This window comes from Drosophila elegans, unplaced genomic scaffold (assembly GCF_018152505.1).
Source record: "Drosophila elegans isolate 14027-0461.03 unplaced genomic scaffold, ASM1815250v1 contig_476, whole genome shotgun sequence".
NCBI classification, from domain to species: Eukaryota; Metazoa; Arthropoda; class Insecta; order Diptera; family Drosophilidae; genus Drosophila; species Drosophila elegans.
Genome location: NW_024545863.1, coordinates 25,206,577 through 25,232,911, shown reverse-complemented (window position 1 = coordinate 25,232,911; position 26,335 = coordinate 25,206,577). Strand labels below are relative to the sequence as shown.

Below are 26,335 nucleotides of genomic sequence, written 5' to 3'. Positions count from 1 at the left end.
CATCCGCTTGATCCTTCGTAAGCAGAGTGAATATTTAAACAATATTGGGATCTAATTATATTATAATTTATAATCAAATCATTATTTTTGTAATAATAAGATTTAATTATTATTAAAAACGAACGAAAAAACCCTGTCCTTCAGCTAATCACTCTCGTCCAGTTCGGCCGTCATGGCGGCCACCTCAGCATCGTTGTCATCCTCCGCCCCGCTGTCCACGAAGGAGGCATTGCCGCTCTGTTGCAGCTCTTGGTGCTCCAAGTACTCCTGCAGCCGGTCCTGGAAGAAGTTGATGAACGTCTGCTTCTGCTGCGCCGTGGCCGGGAAGTAGTGGCCGCCACTGTGCTCCAACAGTTCCGCGTTCTTGAAGTGCGCAGCCAGGGATTCACTCAGCTCCTTTGGTATGATCTCATCCGTCTGACCGTAAATGTGCAGAGTTGGAATGCTGATTGCCTCTTCGTAGGCGCTCATGTGCACCAAACTGCCGGACAAGAAGCCGGAGGAAAGCACTGCAAACTCCGGGCGGATGGAGGTCACTGTGGGAGATTGTTTTGGTTATACTAATCACATTGTTCGCTGCTATATTCAAGGCCTACACTTCTTTTTGGCCAGGCCGCAAATTAGGCCCACAAAACAGGCGCCTTGCGAAAAGCCGAGGAGTCCTTGGAATGGACCCTGAGTTCGCCACGCCTCCTCCACGCAGCGCAGGCTCTCCTGGAAGCCGAAGGCGGGACCACCTTTGTTTGTTCCTTTGAAAGTTCCATCGTCCTTGTTTGCCCACCAGCTCCTTTGCTCCGGCACAGGTTCCGCCCCAGACTCCAGAGCGGGGGCCACGTGTGGCGCCGTAATGAACACAAACTCCGCATATTTGGAGGCGAACTTTCGGAAGGAGCCGAGCTTGTTTTTAAAGGCATCTCCATTCTGTCGGTAGCCGTGCAGGCACAGGACCCGCACTTTCTCGGTGATCTCAAGCTTGGGCTGTTGCTTGCTGCCGCCAGCTCGACTGGAACCGGCTGCCTCCGCCAGGGCATCATTGTTGGTCATTTTGTTTGATATTTTTTATCTAATGTTTAATGTTTTTCTCTAGCAGGAAGCAAATAAAAATAATAAACAAGGTTATGGGCTTAATAGAGATGGGAAGCAATCGATAACCATACTGTCAGGCAGCTCGAAGGCAAATAAACGCGCTAGGTGGCAACTCTTGGCAAAAAAAGCCGCATTTTTTACGTAAATCTCATTTTCCGTGAATGCAACAAGTTTTCCGTGTTATTCCACTCGATATTTTGAATATTTAGACCGGATCGTCTTACTAGACCTAGGATCACCATCAGGAGCATGATCTACACCACCACACTGCTGTCATCACGGGGCGGCCTCATCGGTTCGCTGATCAACAAAGTCAGGCAAGTTGTAGCCAAAGATTGGCCACCCAGTGCTTCATCTCGTGCCAATGACACCGACCACAGACCCCTCCCCCTCACACCCCCCAGGCCCCTAGCCGCCGCCAGCATCAGCAACAGTCCGGCGGGGCAGTCGAAAACGCTGGAGGAGCAGGTGGGCCTGCCGCCGCGGCCCAAGAAGCCGCTGACCCCCTACTTCCGATTCATGCGCGAGCAGCGTCCCAAGCTGGTGGCCTCCAATCCCAAGATCACCACCATCGAGGTAGTGCGCCAGTTGTCCAGGGAATGGTCCGACGCCGATGCCCAGTTGAAGTTGCGCCTGCAGGCCGAGTACAAGAAGGATCAGCAGATCTACATGGAGGAGCGCACCAAGTACGATGCCACGCTCACGGACGAGCAGCGGGCGGAGATCAAGCAGCTCAAGCAGGACATCGTGGACGCCAAGGAGCGGCGCCAGCTGCGCAAGCGGGTCAAGGAGCTCGGGCGTCCCAAGAAGCCCGCCTCCGCCTTTCTGCGATTCATCGTCAGCGAACGCACCAACACCCCGCAAGCTGCCAAGCAGACCTACCGCGAGTGGCACCAGAAGACCACGGCCAAGTGGACCCGCCTCTCCGACTCCGAGAAGGAGGTCTATATGCAGGAGGCGCGCAAGGAGATGGAGCTCTACAGGTGCGTGGATATTTCAGAATGTGTTTTTTGTGGGGGCACTAGGTTTTGTGATAGAGTATTGTGATTCTCCCCTAATTCTTCCTTCAATTTATCTTAGCAAACAACGACTGGCATATAATCGAATTTTACGGTTTTTTTTATTTGTATATTTTTAAATCACTGATTCCCAAAAATTTACTTGTTTTAACTGTTTTAGTTTTGATTGCCAAAAATACTCATAGTTCTAGTCAAGAAAACAGCTTCAAGCATTCATGTTTTTTTTTAGAATGGAATTGTTTTGCTTTCCCAGTGCATTTGAATTCTGCACATTTTGATGTGATCCTATTTTGAATTCTTTAAAAATCTTTGGGCCGAACAGCCTTTAAGTATGCTTAGTAAAATTTGTATTGCAAGAACACGTGATTTTCTGCCGAATTCTTTTTTGTCAACTAAAATACAAAGTTATCACGAAAGCACTTCCAAGATATCCACTTTTAAATAGAAAAAACTGATTTCAAAGTACAAATTTGAGTTAGGTTAATATACATAGGTTCATAACGATTACTCAGTTTGTGCTCTGACATGTTATATTTTACTACCCATTTTACGAGAAACTGCCACTTATAACCAAAATAAATGTTACCCTTTATAGGAAAGCGATTACTGTTTGGGAGGAGAAGATGATTCGCCTGGGCCACATCGACGTGGTGCGTCATGGCAATCTAATCGATCCGCCGGAGCCGAAGCCCCGCAAGTCGCAGGCCGCCAAAGAGAAATAGTGCTAGCTGCTCAACCAGCCTTCCGCCATCACATACTTCATAGTTCACACTTCATTCTGTTTTTTCGTTTTTCTTCTTTCATCAAAAAATGTTAAGGTTAAGGCATTAACGATTAAATGCTAGCCCGCATAAGCTTAACTTAAAACCCCTTGTTCCTGCAGTTAGTTTTACGAAGGTACATTTAGTCATTTGGACTATGTAAATAGTTTCAGCATTAAATATAGAGACAGTTTTTGACGAAAATCTTTAAATTTTTTTAACTGACTAGAGAGCAAATGATTGTGTCCATCGCAGCCACTAATTAGTAACCTTTGCAATTAATTAAGCTTCAGCCAACACGTTGCGTATGGAGCAAACACGTGGCATCGAATGCTTTCAAAGCGAGCTGACCAAAGAATGGGGTCTTTGGCAACACGTGTCTGAGTCTTACGGGGTTAATATCACACTGGATTTCTAGTTGATTTAACACGGTAATCGACACAGTTTTAATCTCTCTGCGTAGATCACGGTAAACAAATATGCGTTAGATTTGTCACCTCAAATGCGCAGATTACAAAGGTTACAATTTGTACAGTCAAACTTGGACTGGTGGAACTACAGTAAGGCCTTGGCTAAGAGGCGGACACAACCGCTTGCTTCTCGGTTCAGTTTCCAATTGAACGCACAGTTCCAAAGCCGGAATACGGCTGGTCTGGCCCGGTCAGCCTGGAATGCTGGCGACTGGAATGATATTTCCGCTCTCCCTCTCTATGCATATCTCTCCGATCCGAATTAGTGCTGAGGTCGACGAATTCGGCGTACAAGGCAGGCAGCAACAATTGATAACCGTTCGAGTGTTTAATCAGGGACGGATTATATACACACTTTTGTGGCCCCCTTAAAATGTTAAATATTGTTGTTTTGGGGTATACAGCTTAGGCTGATTAAAGTATTTCCTACTGTACAAAGACTATTGGAGTAAAGAACATTTGCTTAGAATAAACCCTTTAATAAGAATCTGTTAAATTACTAATTTTATTGTTTCGTCTGAATTCTAAAAATAAGTATATTTGCTTGACGTTACAAATTCCAGCACTTAACATTTATACTGTCTATTTAATAATTAATTATAAAATGCTTCAGAGGCACGTTTTCACTTATAATTAAAACAAACAAAATTGTCTGAAATTTGTCTTGTAAATTAATCCCTTAATCTTTTAATGGTAATTTCTTTTAATATTGACCTTTTTTAATTTATGTGCACCAAACGAATGATGTACATATGTATGTACATACGTTATTCTATTCTCTTCGTTGCTCGAATCGTCTTCCAACGCCTCTCACTCCAGTTTTACTCGATTTCGAAACAGTTTCGACTCTCTGGAGTGCACAGGTATCTCAGGTAGACTGCTTTCCAGCGGGAGAAGATAGCTGCTGCTGCGGAAAGAGAGGCTTTGCCTTCCAGTAATCCCCTGACAGGTAGTCGAATCATGACTTATGATTTCCATGGTTTTCGTCACGCCACTTAAGTTTTCCGCTCTAGACAAATTAAAACGAAATGTTTTCACCTAATTGCAGTATGCAGTATGCAGTATGATCACCCCAATAACTTTTTTCGCCTGGCATTGGCCAGAGCTCTTCGAAACGCCAACGACCGCCACATTCTTGGGCAAGAATCTGAGTTACCTCCGAGTTTTCTGGCCAAATACCACGTTCGGGCCGCCACCGCCAGCAGCGGAATTGCGCAAGCCATATTGGCGCAACCTTGGGCTACTCCAAAAGCCGAAAACTAACCACTTACACACGCACACGAAAATACATATGTACATATATTATTGCAATAGAAAAATAACAAACAACTAGCGAACACCAAATCCAACTCCAAATTCGCCTTTGCCCGGCCAATAAACAGTGCACAAAATTCGGCATTTCGAATGACAAAAATGCATTAGACACTTAACAGGCAGCTGGGAAACGGCTGCGCATGCGCACGATTAAAGGCTATTAGATTAGCTGATTTCCCAGTCTCCACGGCTTCTAAGTTAGTTAGTAACTACAGTCGATACTCTAAAAGAGCATTTATAGAAATTGTGCCAAAGAATGTTTTAAAAACGGTTCAAGTTTTGCCATTTTTGCATTTTATTCTGGTTGATATGAAGATTTACAAAACAAACCATTTTATTTTTTAATATTTTTTTAATAATTTCAAATTTACGAAGTCTGCAATATATGAGAATATTAATGAGTAATCTAATCCAAGCATTCTGACTATGCAAGTTCAAAAAAGTTCAGGTTGATTAAAAATTCGTCTAAAATAGGTTCGACTGTAGTAAGATTCTCTGAGCCGGGGCAGCGATGTGGAACCATTTATTAAGTGGTACATGTATCCGAGCGTGTATTGTCTCTAGTAGCCATCTAATACTTGTTTTATGTGGTCTTCGGGTCCGCTGCTCAGGTGAGCCCAATTTCAAAGCACTCGTGGATTCGGATTTGGATTCGGACTCGGACCTCCCTCGACGGCAACCAAGTGGAGGCCAACTGCTTTTCGACGGCCGTTGCGCCACAGAAGTGAAAATTTCGGTTAATATTTTGTTTCTGTTACGTATTTATTCAACGAATTTGGTTCTTTGCAAAAGTCGTAAAGTTGTAAAGTTGTTTAAACGAGATGCTACAAAGTGTACATACACATACTGGATATATTTATCGATTTCTGCCGGACGTGACATAAACCTAACACTTAGATGCTAGACGAATATTTACATATAGGTAAAGATAATACGAATACGAATACGAATACGACGTACAAGCTCAGAGGAGTTTTTGACAATAATTTAATACAATGGGTAATGACGCGAAGGGGGAGAACATTAATTTCGAGGGTCCCGAATGTTTTGCGGTGTGATGTGTGGTCGAATATAATGTTGATAAAATAAAGAGGTTGCTCTAGGGATTCCTTTCTACCATTCAGCCGGTTCCGGCTGATAACAGGGATTCGCCAGAACCCGTTTAAAGTCTCACTAAAATTCCCTAACTGCTTGACAGTGTACAATTAACTACTAAAATCAAAACAAAGTACAAATGAATCACGCACAGTATAAGGCCGTTTAAGTCCGGCCCAAGCTCCCTAGCCACGTTGCTTGCTGCCCCCACTGCTGCTGTGGCTGTCCTCGGACGGAGGACGCACCCATCCGCCGTAGCGGCGCTCCATTTCCCGCGCCACCGCCAGGCAGAGGTGGTCCTGGCCCGGATTGGCCACCACCTGGATGCCCATGGGCAGGTTGCGCCGGTCCAGGCCGATCATGCAGTTGGTCACCGGCAGGCCCAGCGTGTTGAAGATGGCCATGTACATGGGCTCCAGCAGCTTGTGGTAGATCTGGTAGTGCTGGTGCGCCGTGTTGGGGAACGTTGGGTAGAGGAAGACGCCGTCGTTGCCCAGCATCTCCTTGAATTCAGTCTTGAGCGCCTCGATGATGCTGGCCAGGTGCTTGTGGCGCGAGTTCGGTATGATCTTCATGAAGTTCTGCAGGTGGCCGAAGATCACCGACGGCAGAATGCTGTCCGAGCAGCCAAAGAAGTACTTGACCGTCTCCTTGCACACGGTCTTGGGCTGCTCGCCCTCCTCCGTCTTGTGGTAGATGGTCTCGATGTTCTTCATGGTCAGCATGGCGGACAACGAGATGTCCAGCGACCACTTCATCTTGCGGATGTTCACCCGCTTGGCATTGAAGTCGGTGGCCACGCGGTTGATGGCCGCATGCAGGTCCCTGCTCAGCGGCCGCATCATGCCCGACGGTCCGTCGTTGTCCATGAAGAAGAACCGGATCCCATTCACACTGATCGCCCGGTCCAGCGTCAGCTTGGGACCCGTGGGATCGCTCATGCACTTGAGCAGCAGCGGCAGATCCTTGGCGTATCGCGTCATCGGGGCGATGGTGAAGAAGTCGCCCCACTTGGGGAAGTCACTAGTCGGGTGATGACCCCGGAAGGAGACCGCATAGGGGGTGGGCTTGTGGCCCCAAATGCCACTGAACATGGCCGGCAGGCGGGAGGAGCCACCTATGTCCGAGGTGAGGCCCAGCAGGGAGGCACCGCTGGCCAGGAGGGCCGCCTCGCCGCCCGAGGATCCGCCCGGCGTGCGCTTTAGGTCGTACGGATTCTTCGTCTGACCCGTCACATTGTTGTACGTCTCCCAGAGCAGGCACAGCTCCGGTGTGTTGGACACCAGCAGGATGATGCCGCCGGAGCGCTTGATCTGCTCCACCACGGGCGCATCCGACTTGGCGATCTGCGGCGTCTTGAAGACCCTGCCAGCCTGGTTGGTCAGCCCCTTTACGGCGATGCTCTCCTTGACGGTCACCGGGATGCCCAGCAGCGGGGTCAGCTCCTCCATCGAGTCCACGCTGTTGATGCCCATGGCTATCACCCTGTCGATTTCGCGGGCCTCCTCCAGCGCCTCCTCGAAACGATCCTGAACGATGGCATTTATCAGGGGATTCACCTGCAGAAAATTAAATACAAAACTCCGGCTAAGTATGGTTGCAGTGATGCACGATTAAAATTACATTAACCATTCGTATTCCCCTATTATGATGTAGGTATGTGTTTATCAAATTCATTTAGCTTTTTATATTTCAAACTAAATATTAAAATTAAAAGTTTCAACTTAGGCTTCAACTTTACAGTATTACAATTTTTAATTAAAAACATACTTTAGAATGCCGTTTTTAATGTAATCTCTCACTTTGATAATCATAGTAATACTATTTGCGTAAGTCATAAATGTTGAACTAAGAGTTGAAGCCCATAAAATTTAAATGATTCAGCAGAATTTCAAGCTTGATGGGATTACCGTCTGGGAATTTTATAATAACAAAGGTTGTTCTAGGTGCCAATTACATTTATTAAATATAATTTAAATGAATTTACTAATATCGATTAGGGTTGTGTGTTTAGGTGCTAATTGCATGTTATTTGCAATAAGTAACTCACCTGTCGACATCGTTCGATATAGGCTTCCACGACTTCTTCGCTTTTTATCTGCAGGTGAAAAGGCAAAGAATCTTTTAGTATATCCGCAGTACTCCCGGCATTCCTCCCAGCTCACATTCCACCCGGATTCCGATTCCTATACCCATACCCATACCCATACCCATACCCATACCCATACCCATACCCATACCCATACCCATACCCATACCCATACCCATACCCATACCCATTCTCATTCCCAACAATCAATTCGAAGTCTATTGAGCCGCGGACAGTGCCAGTGCCAGTGCCAGTGCCACAGCAAAGGCAATTTGTGTTAAATTAAAATCAATAAAAAGACACAGCGAACGGGCCAACTCGAAGATAACTTGCATTCGTGACGTTCACTTTGCGAAGCATGCACTTTCGATCGGCTATCAGCGGCCCCATGACGTATGAGTAATGTCTGAATGAGGGGTACAGAACTCTTCAGACCGCAGTTCAATGTGAGCTATTCTTGAAATTGATTCATTTATCAACAGGTCAAAGAATGCTAAACTACATAAGCCATTGTCGTGTATCGATTGAGATATCAATCAAGAGCCTTTAGGTTAATTTCCGCGTCGACCACCAATGCTGAATCTATTGAAGAGTTCTTTACTAACAATGTATCAATCAAATACATATTTATTAAGGAAATAAAAAGCTTCGAAGCTAAATAAACAGACGGAGATCATAATAAGTGTATTTTGGTTTATGATCATTTAATAAGGTGTTGGACAAAGTAAACTAGGAATGAAAACACGAAAACAAGTTATCAGTTGAATGGGTGAATCAAAACAAAAAGATAACAAAGGTTTGATAGATTATCGGAAAAATTATTGAATATCAAATGGGTGGGAATAAGAAAGAACAATAAATAGCTGATCCATAGGCTGAAACACGTATTGATTAATTGCTTTCCATATTTATGTGTCACAATTAAGGCACAAAGAAAGAATTTCCAGCAGTCAAACCAAATAGGCTGCCAAACAAAATGATATAATATACAAATATTATTATACAAGGAACACAATAAAGCAAACAAATTTGAATAATCACCAATAACGAAGCGATCAAGAGATCAACACACGTAACTATCGAATAGATCTCTAGTGAGTCACATATCACCCAACACAAATGGCAGTTAATAAACTAATAAACGTATCGAGAAACGCAACAATTAAAATCACCCATCAACAGTATTTAGAGTCGGAATTAAGCCTCGTAAGAAGTACATAGCTGATATTATAATTAATCACATTCCCACTCGCTCGTCAAAAGGCAGCGATAACAAATAGATCTGATTAGTTAATTGATGGGGGAACCACGTATCAATCAAGCCGACATATTGTGAGAAACAATAAGAAACTGAACTTGGGTGCACTTAGGTATCAATCACATGAAACCAGAAAGCTAACCATTGTAACCATCGTTACCGAATACCAAACCACAAGTGGCAATCGAGTCTAACCTCTGAACTTGATTTCAGTTATTCACTTATTACCCAGATGAATAATCGGAGGCAGAAGGTCTTCCATTTAGTTGGCACTTCAGTGACTTTATACTGGAAAATTGCCTCTGGATTGAGACACAAATTGCCTTACTTCGCCTTAATGCAGGCATATGCAACGCACAAATGATGCACCAACGTGTATATGAGCTCCATTCGTAAATGCATATGTACATATGTACATATGTACGAGTATAATTAAAATTAAGGCTACTTGACTTTTTCAATGACTTCCAGTGTAATAATAAATCAGTGACAGCAAAGGGGGGGTTCCGAGCAGGTAAACACAGTGCAAGACAACATGCAACGGATAATGGGGATTTGAGGGCTTTGAGGGCTTTGAGGGCATCGGGGGGATTCGAAATCAGCGACCGAAAAGCTTACGACTCCGATACCGATACCATCCAGCGATCGATGTGCTTACAAAGTGGAAAAGATCTTGTGGCACAGAGCTTGGAGGCTTGGAGCATATAGTATTAAGTATACAGTATAAAGAAATCGCGACACACAGACACAGTATGCTATATGCTGTATGAAGTACGTGCTAAAAACAGTCGAGTGGCAGAGCAAAACAAAAGCGACGAAAACGAAACACGAATTATGCGATTCAAGTACGAACAAATTTCACATGAGCAGGTTTTAGTTTGCTCATCCATCTAGTACCGGTCTATGAACCACCGAATTATTTTTAAACCCTCCCACTTTTTTTTTCGCTTAAAAACAAAGACCCAATAAACACAATTTAAACAAACAGCAACGGACAATGGCAATTAGCAACATCACTTTCTTAAACGCTGTTTCTGGTTGTTAAGACGACGATTATTATTATTTAATATGCCAGCCGATCAACTAGATGCGGGTTCTGATATAATGCCAATTACAAAATCATTACGCTTGGCCCGTCGTGAGGCAATGCTTAACCTATGACAATGAAACAGCCGGCAATTAAGAGGGGAAAAAACATATAAAAAATCATAATTAAAATAATAATATTTAGCAGTCATACGCACCACATGAGTGTGCCCCACCGAAAGAAGACAAAAGCAGTTAAAAAGCGCCACTAAAAAAAAATTATTAATAAAATGTAGCTTGTGTACTTCAGACGGACGTGCACTAAAAATTCAACTACCCAAGCGCATGCAGCAAATGCGATTAAACAAAGGCAGCTATAGAGTACAATATATGTATATGGTAACTGGCGCGATAAGGTCTCTCAAGTGGTGACCTCACACGATGTGGACCAACGAACGCCGAAATCTTGCACATCCCATCCCGTGGATACACATGCACAAAGAAACCCAGATACCCAGACACAAAGACCCATGTGGCATGTAATTGATGGCCATACCAGTAGCCCAAATCTGAACCCAGTTCGTATATCAGGGACTTTAATGTGGATATGGATATGGGTATACTTTGCGATTAAGCTCCGATAAAAAAAGCCGAGAGTCAAACGTCTAGGCCACCTTGTGACGTGAATAACGCTTTGCGAAATTTCTGCTCGCATCATAAAAGTGCTTGGTTAATACTTTAGATGACTAACAAGCTGGTTTCTTCAATGCCTTGTGTCTATAGCCCTCCGTTTCGGGCCAATTGCCTTAAGTGCTTGCGACGACAGTAGAAATGGGGGAAAAAAAACACAAATTAATTTCGATTTCATCTGGCTACTCTGCCTAGGGTCGTTATGTTTTTAGAAGACGCATTAAAAACGGGATTATAATTAAAAACATTTCCATCAGAAGCCGGTAAACTTCTCAATAGGAAGTTTTTTGGAAATTTTACAAAAACAAAGCCATAACAAGTTTAAAACAAATTTACCTGAATTAATAAACAAACAACCTTGTTTGCTTGGTTCTTTCCCTCATCTTTCACCGGATAAATGTTAAATTTACATTTCGAACTTTGATTATTAGCCCCAACAAGTTTCGTTAGTTTCGGTTATGCATTCAAAGTTAAAATGACTTTAGTCTGTAGCAATTTCAACCTAATTATGGCCTTACAAAACTTTTTAGCCGTTTATTACTCTTTCAATTCAATTTACCCTTGATACAAAATGTAAGTTGTATAAATAAAAATTTAAATCATAGAAATTTAACCTGACCAAAGCCAAATCTGAAAATCTTTAATGTTTGGATATATTTTCGACTTTGAACTTTACACTAATATGTTTTTTTTTATCTGTATAAAACACTTTATCCTTTATAACTCTTTCAATTCAACTTACCTTTGATAAAAAATCTAAGATGTATACATAGTATTAAAAACTTAAATCAAAGACATTATTTTTTTTAGCTAACTACCAAACATCTTCAGTGTCTGGAACTATTGTCGACTTTGAACTTCAGTCTAATTTGGCTCTTCATTTCTGTTTAAAACAATTTTGTACACTTGTAAGGGTATTTACCCATAGCCTTTCGCCCCGACCTTCTTAATGGCTTACTTGTCTAATTGGGATGTTAGGGGCCAGTGCTCCGCGTTTTTTAAAGTGGTAAAATGAAAACTAAAGTCATTGTGAGTAATACGTTTCTACTTTCTGCCGAAAAGAAGGCAAAGGTATCTTTCTGCGACTCCTGATCTGCAGATGACTGCAATCAATAGTAATGGGCAGCTTGGCACACCAACTGTCTAATAAATGTGGCAACAGAAACTACTGTGGCTACTGTGGCAATACAATCTTTCCATTGATTTGGCACGATTTCGGCCAAACCCATTTTACCAGGTTTCTTTGCGTAAGTGACCCAATTTGGAACATGGAGCAGAACTGGGCTGGGAATTGGGTTTTCTGTTATTGGGTTTACTTACCTTTCTGGTGCGAATCAGCTTGGCCAGGTCGACGGCGGGAATCTCGAGCAGGTGGCTCCGGATGGGCGGCAGTTTGCGCCGGATCACCTTGATGTTGGTGTACCGGCTGTAGGGGACCACGAACCAGCTGAAGACGATCATGGCCGAGCGCAGGAAGCGGCGCATGATGTACCCCAGGATCCTGGAACAGAGTAGCACAGCAATTTTGACGCCTTTCTCTACACACTCCACTCGATGGGGGAAAAGGGATCTCCTCCTCTCTGCGTATCTCACGGATACGCCCGATACGTCGATATTCTACACGGTAAACAACAAACACTGCAGTCCAGCAGTCCAGCAGCACAGCAGCCAAACAACAGGTTGCCAGGATTGTGCAATCCGCAATCGGCAATCCGCAGCTGACGACTGCAATCGACTTTTTGGATTGCACAATTTTTGGGGTACGGGTACACGGGTATGAGTATGGGTACGACAACGAACACAGCTCAGATGCGAGATGCCTTTTGGTCAGTTGGCTAATAGTCGAGTGGCTTTCTTGGCTGCATTGGCAACTGCTTAGTGGCTGAGATGCACTCGCGAAAAACTCAAGTTGGGGCGCTGCCGACGCATGCGCAGCCTTTGGCCGGCTTTCATTTTGTTGCACTGTTGCGCTCAAAAATCACTGTCTATCTGTATCTTCTCAATCGGCATATGCAACTGCATCTGCATCTGCATCTACAACCGAATCGGTATCGCTTTCAATTTCTGTCTATATATATATAGATATATATGTATATCTGGCGGATGCACGAGCCGAACCGACGCAAACGAGGCGAGCTGAGTAAATAAACGTTGGCCCAGCTTGCCGCCTAGTATTTAAAGCCCGACTCTCCGATCTCTCACAAGTTCGAGGCATTTCAAGCTCGTTCTCTTCGACTCTCTTAAGGCCTGCCTTGCACAGACAATCGCTGTGATTCCCCACAATGGCCCAAAGGAATTGGCCATATTGCGAGCAAGTGCGTCATGCCACAGATCGACAATTACAAGACCCGAACTGAACTCCTGATCCCCAGTGATTAAAATGCTATCGCCTTGTTTACCGCCGCGAACAAAGGGAGGACCTCTATCGTTAATTACACACATCGGCGGCAGCCAATGAGCTATGGCTATGGCTATAGCTTTAAATCGAATCGGGCAGTTAAAGCTATGTATGCTGCTGACCCCAGAGTTACAGATTCGGCTCAACCTGAGATCATCGCACACAGAAACTGCTACGTCATTCAGAAAATAAATATTGATTTCACCAGGCGAGGTTTCCGGGGGAAAAGGCACCGCTGGAAATGCACTTCCAAGGAACTAGAACCTTGAACTTATTGTTATAACTCGGTAACAGGTGAGTTGTTGGATTGAAATAGGTATGTATTAACTAAAATTAGCTAGAATTATACACAAGAGAAAATTATTTCGTGGCAATGGGGTGTTAAAATGCAAGTCGACTTTTAACTGATAGGAAATTATAGTTCGCAAGATAAAAACACTATATTTTATAATGTTTTTAGAAAGGGAAAATAATTAATTAAGATTGGATAGATCCAAATTGGGTCTTGTACTTTAAAAACACTTACGTTCTTGCGATATCTGAGCCTATCAAAAAACAGTTCCTATTTATTACGAATAAGTTTGTTTATAATATATTGAAGCATACAGCTGTGTTAATTAAATTTGAATAAAATTCTTTTTCTGTGCAAAAATCTTAGTTAATTGCCTGCGCGTGGATGAACTAGTTGTATCCATCAATTAAGATAGCTAAAGTTAGTATTTACAGATCACTGATCCGTCTGACACTTATAGTAAGCATTCAGGCGTAAGTTATCCAGCCAAGACATTCAAATTGCTTTTTAATTGTGCTGGTCATTACGAAATAATTGCCCCATATTAGGCTCTAAGCTGGTCAATTTTTCAAGAAAAACAAATGCGTGTTTTAGTCAGTACAAATGGCTTTCAGCCCGATCGTTTAGCCCAAGATCACGCTATCCAAGATGTCAGCAAGGTGATATAATCCGAGTACAGAACAAAATAAGCCATCACGATAATAACTTGTCTCGATGTGCGATCTGTACTTAATGATATGGCGTCGGGATGACTAACCTCTTATTACACTGTGGCCAGCAATTGAAATTCGAAAGGATTCCTGACATTCTAGGTGGAAACTCCCCAAGGTGAATCGTAAACAAAAAGAGAGTTGGTTTTTTGGGGCTCCGGTATCTGTACACTCTATATATCTCAGAGTTAAGATAGTGAAAAAGCTCACACTCTTAGATGGGTTTTAAGAGAGCGACCCCAAAAGAGAGAAGACATGGAGCTTCTGTCGGCTTTCGGATGGAGGGGCACTTTCAGTGACGATAAAAGTGAACGCGGATCAAGTTGGGCCGCAAAACTTTCCACACTAGCATAGCTGTCAGATTAGTTGACCCACAAGCAACAACAAAAACAGAAACAAAAAAGAACCATGTTGTTGTTACAGAATTTGCGACTCGGTCGGGGATTTGTTAATTACGGAGTTTGCCGCCAGAGCTTGAGAAACTTTGCAGCCGCTGGTGGTGATAAAACCAAAGGCCCCGCTGATAACAATGCCAGCGAAGTGGACGAACGACACCCGCTGCATGGCATCCGGATTTTGGACCTATCGCGCATCATCGCCGGCCCCTACTGCACCATGGTACTGGCGGATCTCGGGGCGGAGGTCATCAAGGTGGAGCGTCCGCACTTCGGCGACGAGGCCAGGAAATGGGGGCCACCCTTCCTGGAGAACAGCAAAGATGCCGCCTATTTCCTGGCGCCGAATCGCAACAAGCGGAGCATCTGCATCGACATTAAGCGCGGCACACGGCTCCTGCATCGGCTGGCCGAGATTAGCGACGTGCTGGTGGAGAACTATGTGCCCGGCACCTTGGATCGCTACGGTTTGGGCTACGAGCAGTTGCGTAAGGTGAATCCGAAGCTGATCTATTGCTCTATGACGGGCTATGGCTCCGTGGGACCGTATGCCAAGCGACCCGGCTACGATGTGATTGCCTCCTCCGTGGGCGGACTGATGCACATCACCGGGGAGCAGGGTGGACCGCCCAGCAAGGTGGGCGTGGCCGTGACCGACATGTCCACGGGGCTCTATGCCCACGGAGCGATTCTGGCAGCCCTCTATCAAAGGACACGCACTCAGCGTGGCCAGAAGATCGAGGTGAACCTGCTGTCCACCTGCTGCTCCCTGTTGCTCAACGTGGGCAGCAACTACTTGAACTCGGGAGTCGAGGCCGGCAGAATGGGCACTGCCCACTCCAGCATAGTTCCGTATCAGAGCTTCAAGACGAGGGATGGCTATCTCACACTGGGCACCGGCAGTGATGATCAGTTTCTGGACCTTTGTCGCCGCTTGAATGTGGAAGAATTGCCCCGGGATCCGAAGTTCAAAACCAACAAAGATCGTGTCAAGCATCGTGATGAGCTGATCAATATCTTGGAGCAAATGCTAGCTGGGGATACATCCCGCAACTGGATGAAGCTATTCGAGGGTGCCTCCTTTCCCGTGGGTCCTGTGAACTCTATTCCCGAAGTGTTCGAGGACGAACACATTAAAGCAATTGGCCTGGTCAAAACTCTGCCACACCCTAAAGATGGATCCGTCAAGGTGGTCGGACCTCCCGTGGTCTTTAGCGAAGGACGGAACGATGCTCGGACAGCTCCTCCGATTCTGGGCCAGCATACGGACGAAGTGCTGGGAGAACTTTTGGGCTTTGGGCAGGAAGAGCTAGACCAGCTGAGGAAGGATAGCATTATTCAATAAACCGTCTAGGTTTTGGAGGGAGATAAACTACAAATTTTACGGACATATCTCTGGATCTCTCAAAAGAGTAACAACGAAATATGTATCCTAGTGAAGAAAAATTTACCTTTAAATCTTTTAACCAAGTGACTGCCTTTTAGTTATAAACACAAAATTATTAAATTAAAAAAAAACCTTCGTAAATTAAATGCTATCAAAGCTTATCATCCGGTTGCACACAAAATGCTAAAAGATCTAAAGTAAATTAACATGTAATTAGCTTTATTTCCGGAGGCTTCGCTTTGCTAGAAATTCGTTCCAACTTTTTAATTCTACGTCGGGTCAGAAGTCATGTAAAAAGGCCAAAGATTACTTTTAACTTTCAATCAGTTCTGTGTCGTAAAGTTCGAACCTTCCCTAATATACAAATTAGCAGTGATTTGAATGGTGCCGATTTGTACTTAGCTCAAGTGCGAGCCATAAACAAGCATATGGTAAAAGGAAATTGATTTTTTAGTGCCCTTTAATACAGATTAAATGTTTTTAAAACATCTCTCGTTTTTTTATACCCTTGCAGAGGGTATTATAATTTCAGTCAGAAGTTTGCAACGCAGTGAAGGAGACATCTCCGACCCTATAAAGCAAACTAGTCTCTCAGTTTTAAAGCTATCTGCATGAAACTTTCCCAAAAGTTGTCTTTCTATTGCAGGTAGTATATAAGAACGGAACGAGACGGATCGGACGACTATAGCATATAGCTCCCATAGGAACAATCGGAAAAATAAATAAAAAAAATGATAACTTTGCTGTTTTTCATTTTTTTGTTTAGTTCTTCGACATATAATAATTGTTAATTATTTCAGAATTACGGTTTAAATTTCATCAAAATCGGACGACTATATCATATAGCTATATATCAATCGGAAAAAATTAAAAAAAATTATAACTTAGCTGTTTTTTAATTTTTTTCTTAGTTCTTCGACATATAGTATTGGTTAATTCTTTCAGAATTACGGTTTAAATTTCATCAAAATCGGACGACTATATCATATAGCTCCCATAGAAATAATAAAAATATATAAAATAACTATCAATGTTTTTAAACATATACGCAAGTAAATCATAATTTTAATGTTTTCAAAAATTTTTAATTCTTGCAATAGCTGCAAGGGTATATGAACTTCGGCAAGCCGAAAGATATTTTGGATTAGTTGTTTTTGCATGGTCGTAATACGAATTATATAAAAAATATATCAATGATTTTATAAATAAGTTTAAGCTTTATATTTCCTTATGCAGGTCTTTAAAATCACTTTGGCAGATGCTGATCACCAATAGTTTTATAAATGTGTATACTTTATAAGGGGAAATTGATCCTTTCGGTCATAAAATCAGCATTTGACAAAAACTCCCTATGACAAAATGAATGAGACTAGTAGCCATTGTCTATGTTGTTAGGCAATACACCAAGTCGAGCAAAGTGCTCCCAAATGGGGCAGGTGCTGTTTCAGTGCGTTGCCTTCGCCGAAGATGCCGGTAAGCCCTTCCATGAGCCTGGACCCTGATCCTCTGATCCGAAGATCCCCACAGTTCGGCCCCCATCACATTCCCTGGCGCCAGCGAACGCGTCGGCAGAAGGTGATAATCGTGACATTTTACGCTTTGATTCTGGCCCTGATCCTTAACGTGGCCGGTTGGCTGGCGTTTCTCTGTGTGTTCCAGCAGGCGGAGAAGTATCGCAGCAGGAGGTCCGTCGATTAGGAGGATGAGAGCGAGGACGAGGGCGAAGGACAAGGTCACTAGCGGGCTGGCTTACCTGGAAAACAGCTCCTCCAGGTGCAAACGGGCAACGGCCAATATTGATTTCAACACTGCCAAAAGGAGGAGAGGTTGAGGATTGAAGGCAGGTGGCAAAACAATGGGTGGGAAAACTCACTCGCACAGTTCAACCAAAAATACAACAGTATACTACTATATAGAGGCGCGTCCGTTCGCCGAGAACCAAAAACTAACACTAAAACTAAATTCGAAATTGCAGGTGCTGTCCAAAACAGAAACAATAACAATGCGACGGCGACGACGACGTCGACGTCGGCGTCAATAACAGATTGTTTGCCTTTGTAGTGTTGTTGTGTGCGCAAAGTGCATAGACCGCATCCGAGTCTTAGCCTCCAGTTTGGCCCCAAAGTAATACACCGCCCCTGCCCCCTATCCAATTCGATCCGGGTGTGGATTTCGCACTTAATGGGTTATATAGGGAAAAAGATGAGTTGGATTGGAGACACAGTGGGCTTAACAGTTATTTACCCTCTGTCCGATTAGTGTGGCCAGAGCGGGTCCTTAAACTTGAATTTAAGGTCGTACCTTATTATTATATTTAGCTTATCTGCAATATATTTTTTATTTATTTATTTATATAAACAAAAATAAACTATTCCATAAAATTTGAAAAAAGTAAAACAAAAAGCATATTTTCAAAAAAAATTGTTTATAAAAGGCGAAATGAAGATTTTAAACTTAATTAAATATAACTAAATTTAATTCCTCCACAGTGTCGTGTCATTAATCTATTCAAACACCTTAACCACATGTGTTATCAAAACCAATGACCGCAACGAGCTAATGACATAGGGATGCTTATCTGCTCAAACAAGTAAAATCTGTAAGTCACAGACAACGACTTAAAAGTCTTTCTGTTTCCCATTATTATCCCCAAAGACTTGGACTTTGAACCAAGCTTGGAGAGATAAAGCCTTAGTTTAAACCAATCGGCAGTTTTGGCGCCTAATTTTTATTTCAGTATTTTCCGTAGTTGAGATAAAGCTCTTTTCCTAGTTCGGTCACATCACCCATGTTGTTTAAAGCTGTTAAATAATAATAATTTTGTTTTACGCACTTTGTAGAGATGTCCAAGCAACCGTCTTTTGTATCGCGCAACCTGGTGGCCATCGTAATGATCCCCAGTCTGGTGGGGATCCATCTGGGCTGGAGCTACATGCAAAACAACCGGAAATTGGTCACGGAGGCGGAACAGATCGACATGCCGCCGGTTACGGTTCGTTACTACCAATCCTTAAGGTGATCTCTTCAAGACAGCACTTCCTTTTTGTTTAGTTTGCCAGATTTGTGTGGAACAAGCTGACGGGAGGTGGAAATCCGACGGAATGACAACGGCACTTGTGATGAGCTTAAAACATACAATCTATTTATTGTATAGCATAATTAAAACTACATACAAACGGTATGGTACATTCAGATGCTGGCCGGGCGACAAATGCTGGCCAGGCTGCAGGTTGGGACACAGACAGATTGGAGAGACAAATTCAATGACTACATAAACTAATCCTAGGGACGAGGGAGATTACTGTGTCAGAGCCGAGTTGACGGTGAGGTTATCCAGCTGGGCATTGAACAGAACATCGCTAATCAGCTTCTCGGCGACGATCCGCTGTGTGGGATTGATGGCGCGCAGCTTGCTGGCCACATTCACGCCAATGGCATCGTACTCATCGTCATGCCGATGTGAAGTACTCGGAGCTGCTGTGGTGGTGTAGGCGGTGGTACCGGCATTGCCAAACAAGGGCTGGTAGTGATCGCGTCCTATTTGGATCGTGGGAACGCCCTGGCTGTGGCCATTGGCCTGCTGCAGATGCAGCTGCTGCTGGTGATGCTCCAGTGAGTTGACCGCCTGCGGGGGATGGGTTATTTAAAGGTAGACTCTTAACATTTCTGGCATAGCTGCAGTTACCCACCTGTTGTATTTCTCGCTGGGAGTTGGAGTCCAGGGAGGTGATCTCCAGAACCTTCACGGCATGACCCTGAGCCGCCGCCGCCGCTATGGAAGTCTGGGCTGCTGCATGGGCCACTAGTTGGTGTTGGTGGTGCGCCTGAGCTGCTGCCGCCGCCTCGGCCGCCTGATGCTCCTCGCTTTTGACCAGGGTTACACAATCCGCTGGCGTCACCGAAATGGTGCTTAGGGTGGCGCCTTGGCTGCTGACCACAACATTGCTGGCCGTGGCCGACACCTCCTCCACTTCGTCCGACGAATTGGGCATTATTGAATCCATGTGCTGCGACTGGGTGCCCGTGTGATGTGATTCGTCCTCGAACTCCATGGACTCCTCGTCGTCGAAGCTAATCTGCAGTTCCCGTTTGGGCTTCGTTCCCAATTCGTGGCGCTTGGGCTTGTGATCGGCGATGAAAAGCAGTTTGTCGTAGTACCACAATCGCGTCTCGTAGTCGTTTTTACTGGTAGTTTTGCGGAATTCCCTCCGAAAAGCGGAGCGTAGAGAGTTGATTTTTCTGTCGAGGGTAAATTGGCGTTACAGGATGTAAAGAAACTTCGGAGCTCGGACCCACCTAACCACCATTGCCCTGTCCGGATTGGGCTCCACTTCTTTTAACTTCTCCACCAGGCGGTCGTAGGACTTGTTTCTCGCTGCGTGGTTGCTATAGTCGTTGTGCTTCGGCTGCCACAGGCACTCCTCCTCCTGGTACTGCTCGATGAACTCTGTGAGCCAGTGGCGCGAGTAGGAACGCAGGTCTACGTTCATGATCCTCTTTTAATCGCTTTTTATTTGGGTTCCCTCAATTATTTTTGGTTTTGTTTTCGCTGCGTCTCGCGTGAAGTTGGCTGCGTCAGCTAGGCAGGGGGTTGCCAGACCGCCAACTATCACCGAGCCGATAACAATCAAGGTATTTGACTATTTAAAAAAAATGTTTTAATCAGTTTATCTTAAGTCTTTATCTTAGGCAATATATTTCTGTTATTTTTATTAACATATTATAAATATCTACAATTGCTTAACACTTTCACTGTGCAACCGTTTATCCGGCCCCTTATTGGTCTGGCAGCGCTGACTTAAAATTTATTAATTGCCGTGCGGTAGCCCTCCGACTTTTCCACGGTCTGGTAGCCCTCTCCCGATGTTTTTGTCAATAGCTCTTTGGAGCTTTCCCGAAACAGGCATAGTCGCGCGGAAAATGTTTATTAACAATTAGGAAGCAGCCGAAATTGAGAAATTAGCCAACTTGTGGTACAGTAAATAAACACCTAGTGTCTTTAAAAGTGAAAATCAGTGCGCGAGGGCCAGTGTTGTTGTTATTGTTGCCAAGGCCGAAGGAGCGAAAAAGAGAGGCCGAAAAAAGGAATCTGTGCTAACAAAAACAAAGGTGCGTGTGGGGCCTACATACACACACACAGTGATACATATATGTATATAATTTGTTGTTCTCGTTTTACCCAATTATATAAGGTGTCTGTGTATGAGTGTGTTTGTGATGTTGCAACTGTTTAATCAGTAGTAAACAAAAGAGATAACTGATAAATTGCTAAGAGATAAATCTCGAGGATTCCGATTTAAGAGATTTAAAAACAACCACAACACTAGGCGAGCAACAGCTGTTTCCCCGCCCTTAGCCAATTCCAATCAGATTTAAGTCACGTAGTATTCTAACCAGACTTCCAACTTAATTTGTAAACAACAAGCTAAAACATTTCGTTTCGCATTATTTTCCAAGCAAATAGCATATGCACAGGTGTATGTGCAAATTAAATTTCTGTCGTATTTACATAGATTTCCATTCGCCCAGTGATTTTTCAAGGAGTACAAAGTCCAATCTGAAATGATGTTGAAACTTTACGATCTGACCCTCCCCCAACCCCTCAACCATCGCGAATCTATTTATAGCAATCAAATTTCATAGCTAGCACATAAATGGAAAATACTAGCTGGATAAACTGGATCCGTAGTAAACCTCAACCTTGACTGAGTGCAAAAGCAGAGAAAAAAGTGCAAAAGTTCCGCCTAACGAGCTTGTTTACGTTTATCAAGTGCCGGCAACAACAGCATCCAGTGCACAGTGGTTGAGAAATGATTTTCATTGGTGGAATTCCTTATCAAAAAACACTTTATGGGGGCTGATATCAAAGAGCTTAGCGAGAGTCACAACAAATCATAGTTGAGCCCCATCAGAAAGCATGCAAAAATTGTAAGACTATTTTCGGACTTAACTTTTCTAGATAAAAGGGCCGAAACACATTTACAGTTCAGTAAATACTATAGAAAACTTTTTAAAATCGCTAAAAATATAAATTTTTAAAATTTAAATATTTTCCTGAGTAAGAGTTTATCAAAAAACTATTTTTGTTTCCATGCGTAAATGCCAATATTTGACTTTAAATAGGTTTTTGTTAATAGGATACAATCAGTCTTTCGTTTACCCTTTAGATTCGAAATGTTTAATATATACACTGGGGATATACAAAGTTTTCCATTTACCAATATCCACTGTACGTCCCAGAACCTGTCTATGGACGCAATCACGTTCAAGGCTTCAGTTTTCAATTCATTTTCTATTGCGCTGATGAACGCTTCTGCTCTTAAAGGTTTTCTGCACCGGCTGCTCAATGAAAAGCGTTTAATTTTAGCCGCGCTCAGCTGTTAAACTTGGAATGGTGCCCAATCCCCAATCCCCAGCACACCCAGTGCCGCCCACAAAACACACGTGTTGTTTGGTCAACGCACTTCGCACACTCAGTTCCCTTTTGAATATTCGGCATGATAATTGTTTTGGAGGTGTGTGCCACACATAGACAAGCACCCACTTATATACTCGTTCTGCTGATAATTGGGTGCTGTTTGCTTTTTAAAAAAACGAACGTAGCCAACCGGTTTGCGGGCTCGTTTAGCATTTGGTGCGAACAAACAACGAGAGCGGGTCGATCGATCTCTTCTGGAACACTCCTCCTATCTATTGTAAGACGCAATTAACAGCTGGACAAGCCCTTATCAATTCCATTCCGGCTGATTAACCCGGAGAACTTCATAATCGCTGGCCAAGTTTCGCACTCCAGTGGCAGAATGACTCGACTTGGGGCCAAAACAAAGTTCAATTGCCAAGTTGTAGTGGGCGAGATAGCTTGATATTGGTCAATATTATTGGTTCGTTCGCCGGCTGTGAAAAGCAATTTAAGTGCCTATTTTTGAACCTATGCCAAGGGAGAAATGCTTTTGTCAATTACGAAACAATTGTGAGAGATGAAAATTTGCATGAACTAGCGAATTGTATTTTGCTATCAATCATGTTTGCTTTATAAATACACCTGCACCCAAAATATTTTCTATTTTGTTTATTATAATTTTAAAGCGATTGTCTCTCAAATCATTTTCCACTAACTGCACGCTAGTGTTTTGTAGTTCACTTAATAACAAACCGAACAACAAATCACGGAATTGCACCTTAACTATTGTTTACAATGTTCATAAATCTGTAGGTGCCAAATAAAATAATTTGTTTATTAAGACAGTTATATTTTAGTAACAAGAAAAAAAGTTACATTTAGTAATCGATATTTTAGAGATAAATAAATTTATTTACTACCAACGCAATATGTTTTACTTATTGCTATGAACTATTTGCTTAGGACTTAACTTTTCTCAAATGATAGGTTTTCAAAGAAACAACTAAATAGTAACATCTTTAAACTAATTAAAAAACTAATTGAATTTTTGTTTTGTTCCCATTATAAATATGAACAATTTAGTTAGTTTTTCTATTATTTTGTCTGCTGCTGCACATTTGCGCCCACACGCTGGGAAGTCTTATAAAAGCGAAGCAATTTTCGGCTGGTTTAGATTAGTTTTTGGCCATATTGAGGTCTTATCAGCGGTCGCGATAAGCCAACGCTTTTAGGGGGCAATATACTTGGCTTGGATTGATATTCAAATTGATTTCAGGTCCCCAGCCAGAGTCTGCCATGAGCCGTCTCCTGGAGAAGCCCAACATCGCCATGTCCATCAAGTCCACGGGTAGTCAGCTCTCGAGCACGGTGGCCACAGCCGCGACGACGTCGCCCTCGGAAGCGGAGGATGCGGACACATCCCGCACTCAGCTGGCCCCAACCGAAACATCACCCGCCTCCACAGCCAGTCCCAGCGTCAATGTCACACCCAGTAAGTAGACCCCAAAGATAATCATGTATGTGATTCCCTATTACCACTATAACTTGTGAATCGTGAACTATAATTTTAGTGTACTTAAGGTTAAATTTATAAGGGATTTTGTTAAAAGTTCAAGCTTTAGTTTGTTAAAGTATTCCTTAACCAATAACACGATTGTTAAAAAACTATATTCAAAAAATGGCACAGTAGGCAGTCGGTAATCAGTTTTAGCATAAACTAATCATATTCTGGAGCACAATAAAAATTATGTGTGATATTGCTTATGAGTACAGAATTGATTGGTTTGTTTGATTATAAGGATTGATGTCTTTCCATTTGTTGATCTATAAAGTTGATGCACCTTTAGGTATGGAATGCTGAGAACAATATGTTGTGATTAAATCAATTTCAAAGAAAAGACTTAATATTGGTAATATTGCTTTGTCTTTTTAGTGCGTCACAAAATCGACCAGGTGGTGATCAGCCTGATTTCTGGAGCGGCGGCGGGGGCGCTGGCCAAGACGGTCATCGCCCCGCTGGACCGCACCAAGATCAACTTCCAGATCCGCAACGATATTCCCTTCTCGTTCCGCGCCTCGCTGCGCTACCTGCAGAACACCTATGCCAACGAGGGCGTTCTGGCCCTGTGGCGGGGGAACTCGGCCACGATGGCCAGAATCGTCCCATACGCAGCCATACAGTTCACGGCCCACGAGCAGTGGCGCCGCATCCTGCATGTGGACAAGGATGGCTCCAAGTGAGTTTTCCATTACTGCGCCATTGATTTGGGTGATTAACAAACTGGTTTTCTGCTTACAGCACCAAAGGTCGTCGGTTTTTGGCGGGCTCCCTGGCAGGAATCACCTCCCAGTCGCTGACGTACCCACTGGACCTGGCCCGCGCCCGAATGGCAGTCACAGATCGGTATACAGGCTATCGCACCCTGCGACAGGTCTTCACCAAGATCTGGGTGGAGGAGGGTCCGCGGACATTGTTCCGTGGCTACTGGGCGACGGTTCTCGGTGTGATTCCCTATGCGGGCACATCCTTTTTCACTTACGAGACGCTCAAGCGGGAGTACTATGGTGAGTACCAATTTCCTCAGGGAAATTAGGACGAGTTGAAGATTCTTTTAGATGATTTTATAATTACTTTTGACTATTGTTTTTAGTTTGAACAAAAGTAACAGCTCATTCTGCATCATAAATTTAATTTTAAAATAGTTAGTAGACATACGACAGTTCACTGACAAATAACAAATGTTTTACACCTATTATTTAAGTTTGTGCTAAGAAACTTTAAAAAAGAAAAGCGTAAAGCCATTGGTTGAGCAATATTTCAAAGATTCATTAGCAGTCATAAATTCAATGTATTAATTCCTTAAAAAAGGGTTCTATGACTAAAGCCCATGATGATTCAGAACCGCCTAAATATTTAAACAATTGCTAAGTGGGCTTACTAATTCAACTAATTGGTTTGCTTGCAGAAATGGTTGGCAGCAGCAAACCGAATACGCTAGTCTCGCTGGCATTTGGGGCTGCGGCAGGTGCCGCAGGACAAACGGCTAGCTATCCATTGGACATTGTGCGGCGAAGGATGCAGACGATGCGGGTGAACACGGCCAGCGGCGATCGCTATCCAACCATCCTGGAGACGCTCGCAAAGATCTACCGGTTTGTGAACATGTTTGCTGTGAGATTGGCCGTCTTTTAAATGAAAAAAATAAAACCCTTTGCAGCGAGGAGGGCATCAAGAACGGCTTCTACAAGGGTCTCAGCATGAACTGGATCAAGGGCCCCATTGCCGTGGGCATCAGCTTCTCCACCTACGACATGATCAAGGCGTGGCTCACCGACCTGAGCCACCTGAGGCGAGGGGGGATTGATAAGTAGCCTCTGCCACTGGTCACCCATAAACACCACACCAAAAACGCACTGCTTTGTTCTTAAGTCTCGTGATCGATGGATAAGTTGAGGAGATAGAAGTGCAGCACCGACATGCTCTAATTGTTAGATATTTTTAGCTGTTAGTTGTGAGAGAGAAGCGACAAAAAGAAGACACCCGAAAGCGCTTAACTTTGTTATTAACCATTATTGATTTATTATCGCCGTAAGCCGAAAGTATATCAGCCAATAAACCGTCTGAATAATGACTCGCCTCTCGAGGACTGGTGTTGCTTGGACAATAACTTACCGTACACGCCGTTCGTTTACTCCTAGACTAATGATTTACTTTGAACAATTTGTATATTGTGTATTTCCACCTCGATGTCAATAAGCTGCTAGGTTAAAAATTGCCATGAATTTAAGGGTGTTCACCAGCGAAATCATCTTATGCATATACTATGTAATTCTTATATGTTAGTGTGTTTTTATTATTAAAATTTACAAACTTGTTTAATCATTGGGTTTTCTTGATGATTTTGAAAACGCGCGCGCAATATCGTGGGAGGTGGCAGCACGAGC

General features: G+C 43.4%; 7 protein-coding genes across 12 annotated transcripts; 4 read left to right on the top strand and 3 right to left on the bottom strand.

Annotated features, from left to right (window-relative positions):
• Positions 1 to 50: 50 nt before the first annotated feature.
• On the bottom strand, positions 51 to 1,148 carry LOC108136917 (esterase CG5412). The gene is made up of 2 exons (XM_017258385.2): positions 597 to 1,148; positions 51 to 536 (listed from the first exon to the last, which is right to left on the bottom strand). The coding sequence occupies exons 1-2, from the start codon at positions 1,042 to 1,044 to the stop codon at positions 145 to 147; spliced, it is 840 nt and encodes a 279-aa protein (XP_017113874.1). The 5' UTR covers positions 1,045 to 1,148; the 3' UTR covers positions 51 to 144.
• Positions 1,149 to 1,185: 37 nt separating this feature from the next.
• Positions 1,186 to 3,070, top strand: LOC108136916 (transcription factor A, mitochondrial). Of its 3 annotated transcripts, none has more exons than XM_017258383.2 (3): positions 1,188 to 1,403; positions 1,467 to 2,069; positions 2,701 to 3,070. In XM_017258383.2, the coding sequence occupies exons 1-3, from the start codon at positions 1,336 to 1,338 to the stop codon at positions 2,825 to 2,827; spliced, it is 798 nt and encodes a 265-aa protein (XP_017113872.1). In that variant the 5' UTR covers positions 1,188 to 1,335; the 3' UTR covers positions 2,828 to 3,070. The 3 variants fall into 3 exon arrangements, with proteins under 3 accessions (XP_017113871.1, XP_017113872.1, XP_017113873.1); XM_017258384.2 differs by having other exon boundaries at positions 1,189 to 1,403; positions 1,491 to 2,069; XM_017258382.2 differs by having other exon boundaries at positions 1,186 to 2,069.
• Positions 3,071 to 5,393: 2,323 nt separating this feature from the next.
• Positions 5,394 to 18,207, bottom strand: LOC108136878 (fatty-acid amide hydrolase 2). Its single transcript, XM_017258329.2, has 5 exons — positions 17,864 to 18,207; positions 17,744 to 17,798; positions 12,129 to 12,309; positions 7,796 to 7,843; positions 5,394 to 7,304 (listed from the first exon to the last, which is right to left on the bottom strand). Coding segments are annotated over exons 1-5 (1,659 nt in total). The 5' UTR covers positions 17,865 to 18,207; the 3' UTR covers positions 5,394 to 5,930.
• On the top strand, positions 13,356 to 16,502 carry LOC108136880 (succinate--hydroxymethylglutarate CoA-transferase). Its single transcript, XM_017258331.2, has one exon. It carries the CDS (start codon positions 14,617 to 14,619, stop codon positions 15,946 to 15,948), a length of 1,332 nt encoding a protein of 443 aa, XP_017113820.1. The 5' UTR covers positions 13,356 to 14,616; the 3' UTR covers positions 15,949 to 16,502.
• Positions 18,208 to 18,564: 357 nt separating the features above from the next.
• Positions 18,565 to 19,171, top strand: LOC108137025. 2 transcript variants are annotated; one of them, XM_041709110.1, is made up of 3 exons: positions 18,565 to 18,589; positions 18,831 to 18,982; positions 19,042 to 19,171. In XM_041709110.1, exons 2-3 carry the CDS (start codon positions 18,833 to 18,835, stop codon positions 19,093 to 19,095), a joined length of 204 nt encoding a protein of 67 aa, XP_041565044.1. In that variant the 5' UTR covers positions 18,565 to 18,589; positions 18,831 to 18,832; the 3' UTR covers positions 19,096 to 19,171. The 2 variants fall into 2 exon arrangements, with proteins under 2 accessions (XP_041565044.1, XP_017114012.1); XM_017258523.2 differs by lacking the exon at positions 18,565 to 18,589 and having other exon boundaries at positions 18,768 to 18,982.
• Positions 19,111 to 20,578, bottom strand: LOC108137022. The gene is made up of 3 exons (XM_017258522.2): positions 20,287 to 20,578; positions 19,680 to 20,229; positions 19,111 to 19,615 (listed from the first exon to the last, which is right to left on the bottom strand). The coding sequence occupies exons 1-3, from the start codon at positions 20,478 to 20,480 to the stop codon at positions 19,289 to 19,291; spliced, it is 1,071 nt and encodes a 356-aa protein (XP_017114011.1). The 5' UTR covers positions 20,481 to 20,578; the 3' UTR covers positions 19,111 to 19,288.
• Positions 20,579 to 20,860: 282 nt separating this feature from the next.
• LOC108136982 (mitochondrial coenzyme A transporter SLC25A42) lies at positions 20,861 to 26,270 on the top strand. 3 transcript variants are annotated; one of them, XM_017258475.2, is made up of 6 exons: positions 20,861 to 21,099; positions 23,667 to 23,882; positions 24,324 to 24,627; positions 24,690 to 24,955; positions 25,357 to 25,543; positions 25,609 to 26,270. In XM_017258475.2, exons 2-6 carry the CDS (start codon positions 23,687 to 23,689, stop codon positions 25,760 to 25,762), a joined length of 1,107 nt encoding a protein of 368 aa, XP_017113964.1. In that variant the 5' UTR covers positions 20,861 to 21,099; positions 23,667 to 23,686; the 3' UTR covers positions 25,763 to 26,270. The 3 variants fall into 3 exon arrangements, with proteins under 3 accessions (XP_017113964.1, XP_017113965.1, XP_017113966.1); XM_017258476.2 differs by having other exon boundaries at positions 20,892 to 20,963; XM_017258477.2 differs by lacking the exons at positions 20,861 to 21,099; positions 23,667 to 23,882 and adding an exon at positions 24,125 to 24,237.
• Positions 26,271 to 26,335: the final 65 nt, after the last annotated feature.

Coding starts and splice junctions, on each gene's coding strand:
- LOC108136982 (XM_017258475.2), top strand. CDS start 23,687: ATGAGCCGTCTCCTGGAGAAGCCCAACATCGCCATGTCCATCAAGTCC. Junction 23,883..24,323: donor CAGCGTCAATGTCACACCCA/GTAAGTAGACCC, acceptor TTGTCTTTTTAG/TGCGTCACAAAATCGACCAG. Junction 25,544..25,608: donor ACGCTCGCAAAGATCTACCG/GTTTGTGAACAT, acceptor AACCCTTTGCAG/CGAGGAGGGCATCAAGAACG.
- LOC108136878 (XM_017258329.2), bottom strand. Junction 12,310..17,743: donor CTGGAGGAGCTGTTTTCCAG/GTAAGCCAGCCC, acceptor ACTCTGTTCCAG/GATCCTGGGGTACATCATGC. Junction 7,305..7,795: donor ATATCGAACGATGTCGACAG/GTGAGTTACTTA, acceptor AATTTTCTGCAG/GTGAATCCCCTGATAAATGC.
- LOC108136916 (XM_017258382.2), top strand. CDS start 1,336: ATGATCTACACCACCACACTGCTGTCATCACGGGGCGGCCTCATCGGT. Junction 2,070..2,700: donor AAGGAGATGGAGCTCTACAG/GTGCGTGGATAT, acceptor TACCCTTTATAG/GAAAGCGATTACTGTTTGGG.
- LOC108137025 (XM_041709110.1), top strand. CDS start 18,833: ATGTCCAAGCAACCGTCTTTTGTATCGCGCAACCTGGTGGCCATCGTA. Junction 18,983..19,041: donor TCGACATGCCGCCGGTTACG/GTTCGTTACTAC, acceptor CTTTTTGTTTAG/TTTGCCAGATTTGTGTGGAA.
- LOC108136917 (XM_017258385.2), bottom strand. CDS start 1,044: ATGACCAACAATGATGCCCTGGCGGAGGCAGCCGGTTCCAGTCGAGCT. Junction 537..596: donor CGGCCTGGCCAAAAAGAAGT/GTAGGCCTTGAA, acceptor AATCTCCCACAG/TGACCTCCATCCGCCCGGAG.
- LOC108136880 (XM_017258331.2), top strand. CDS start 14,617: ATGTTGTTGTTACAGAATTTGCGACTCGGTCGGGGATTTGTTAATTAC.
- LOC108137022 (XM_017258522.2), bottom strand. CDS start 20,480: ATGAACGTAGACCTGCGTTCCTACTCGCGCCACTGGCTCACAGAGTTC. Junction 20,230..20,286: donor GACAGGGCAATGGTGGTTAG/GTGGGTCCGAGC, acceptor TACCCTCGACAG/AAAAATCAACTCTCTACGCT. Junction 19,616..19,679: donor CCCAGCGAGAAATACAACAG/GTGGGTAACTGC, acceptor CATCCCCCGCAG/GCGGTCAACTCACTGGAGCA.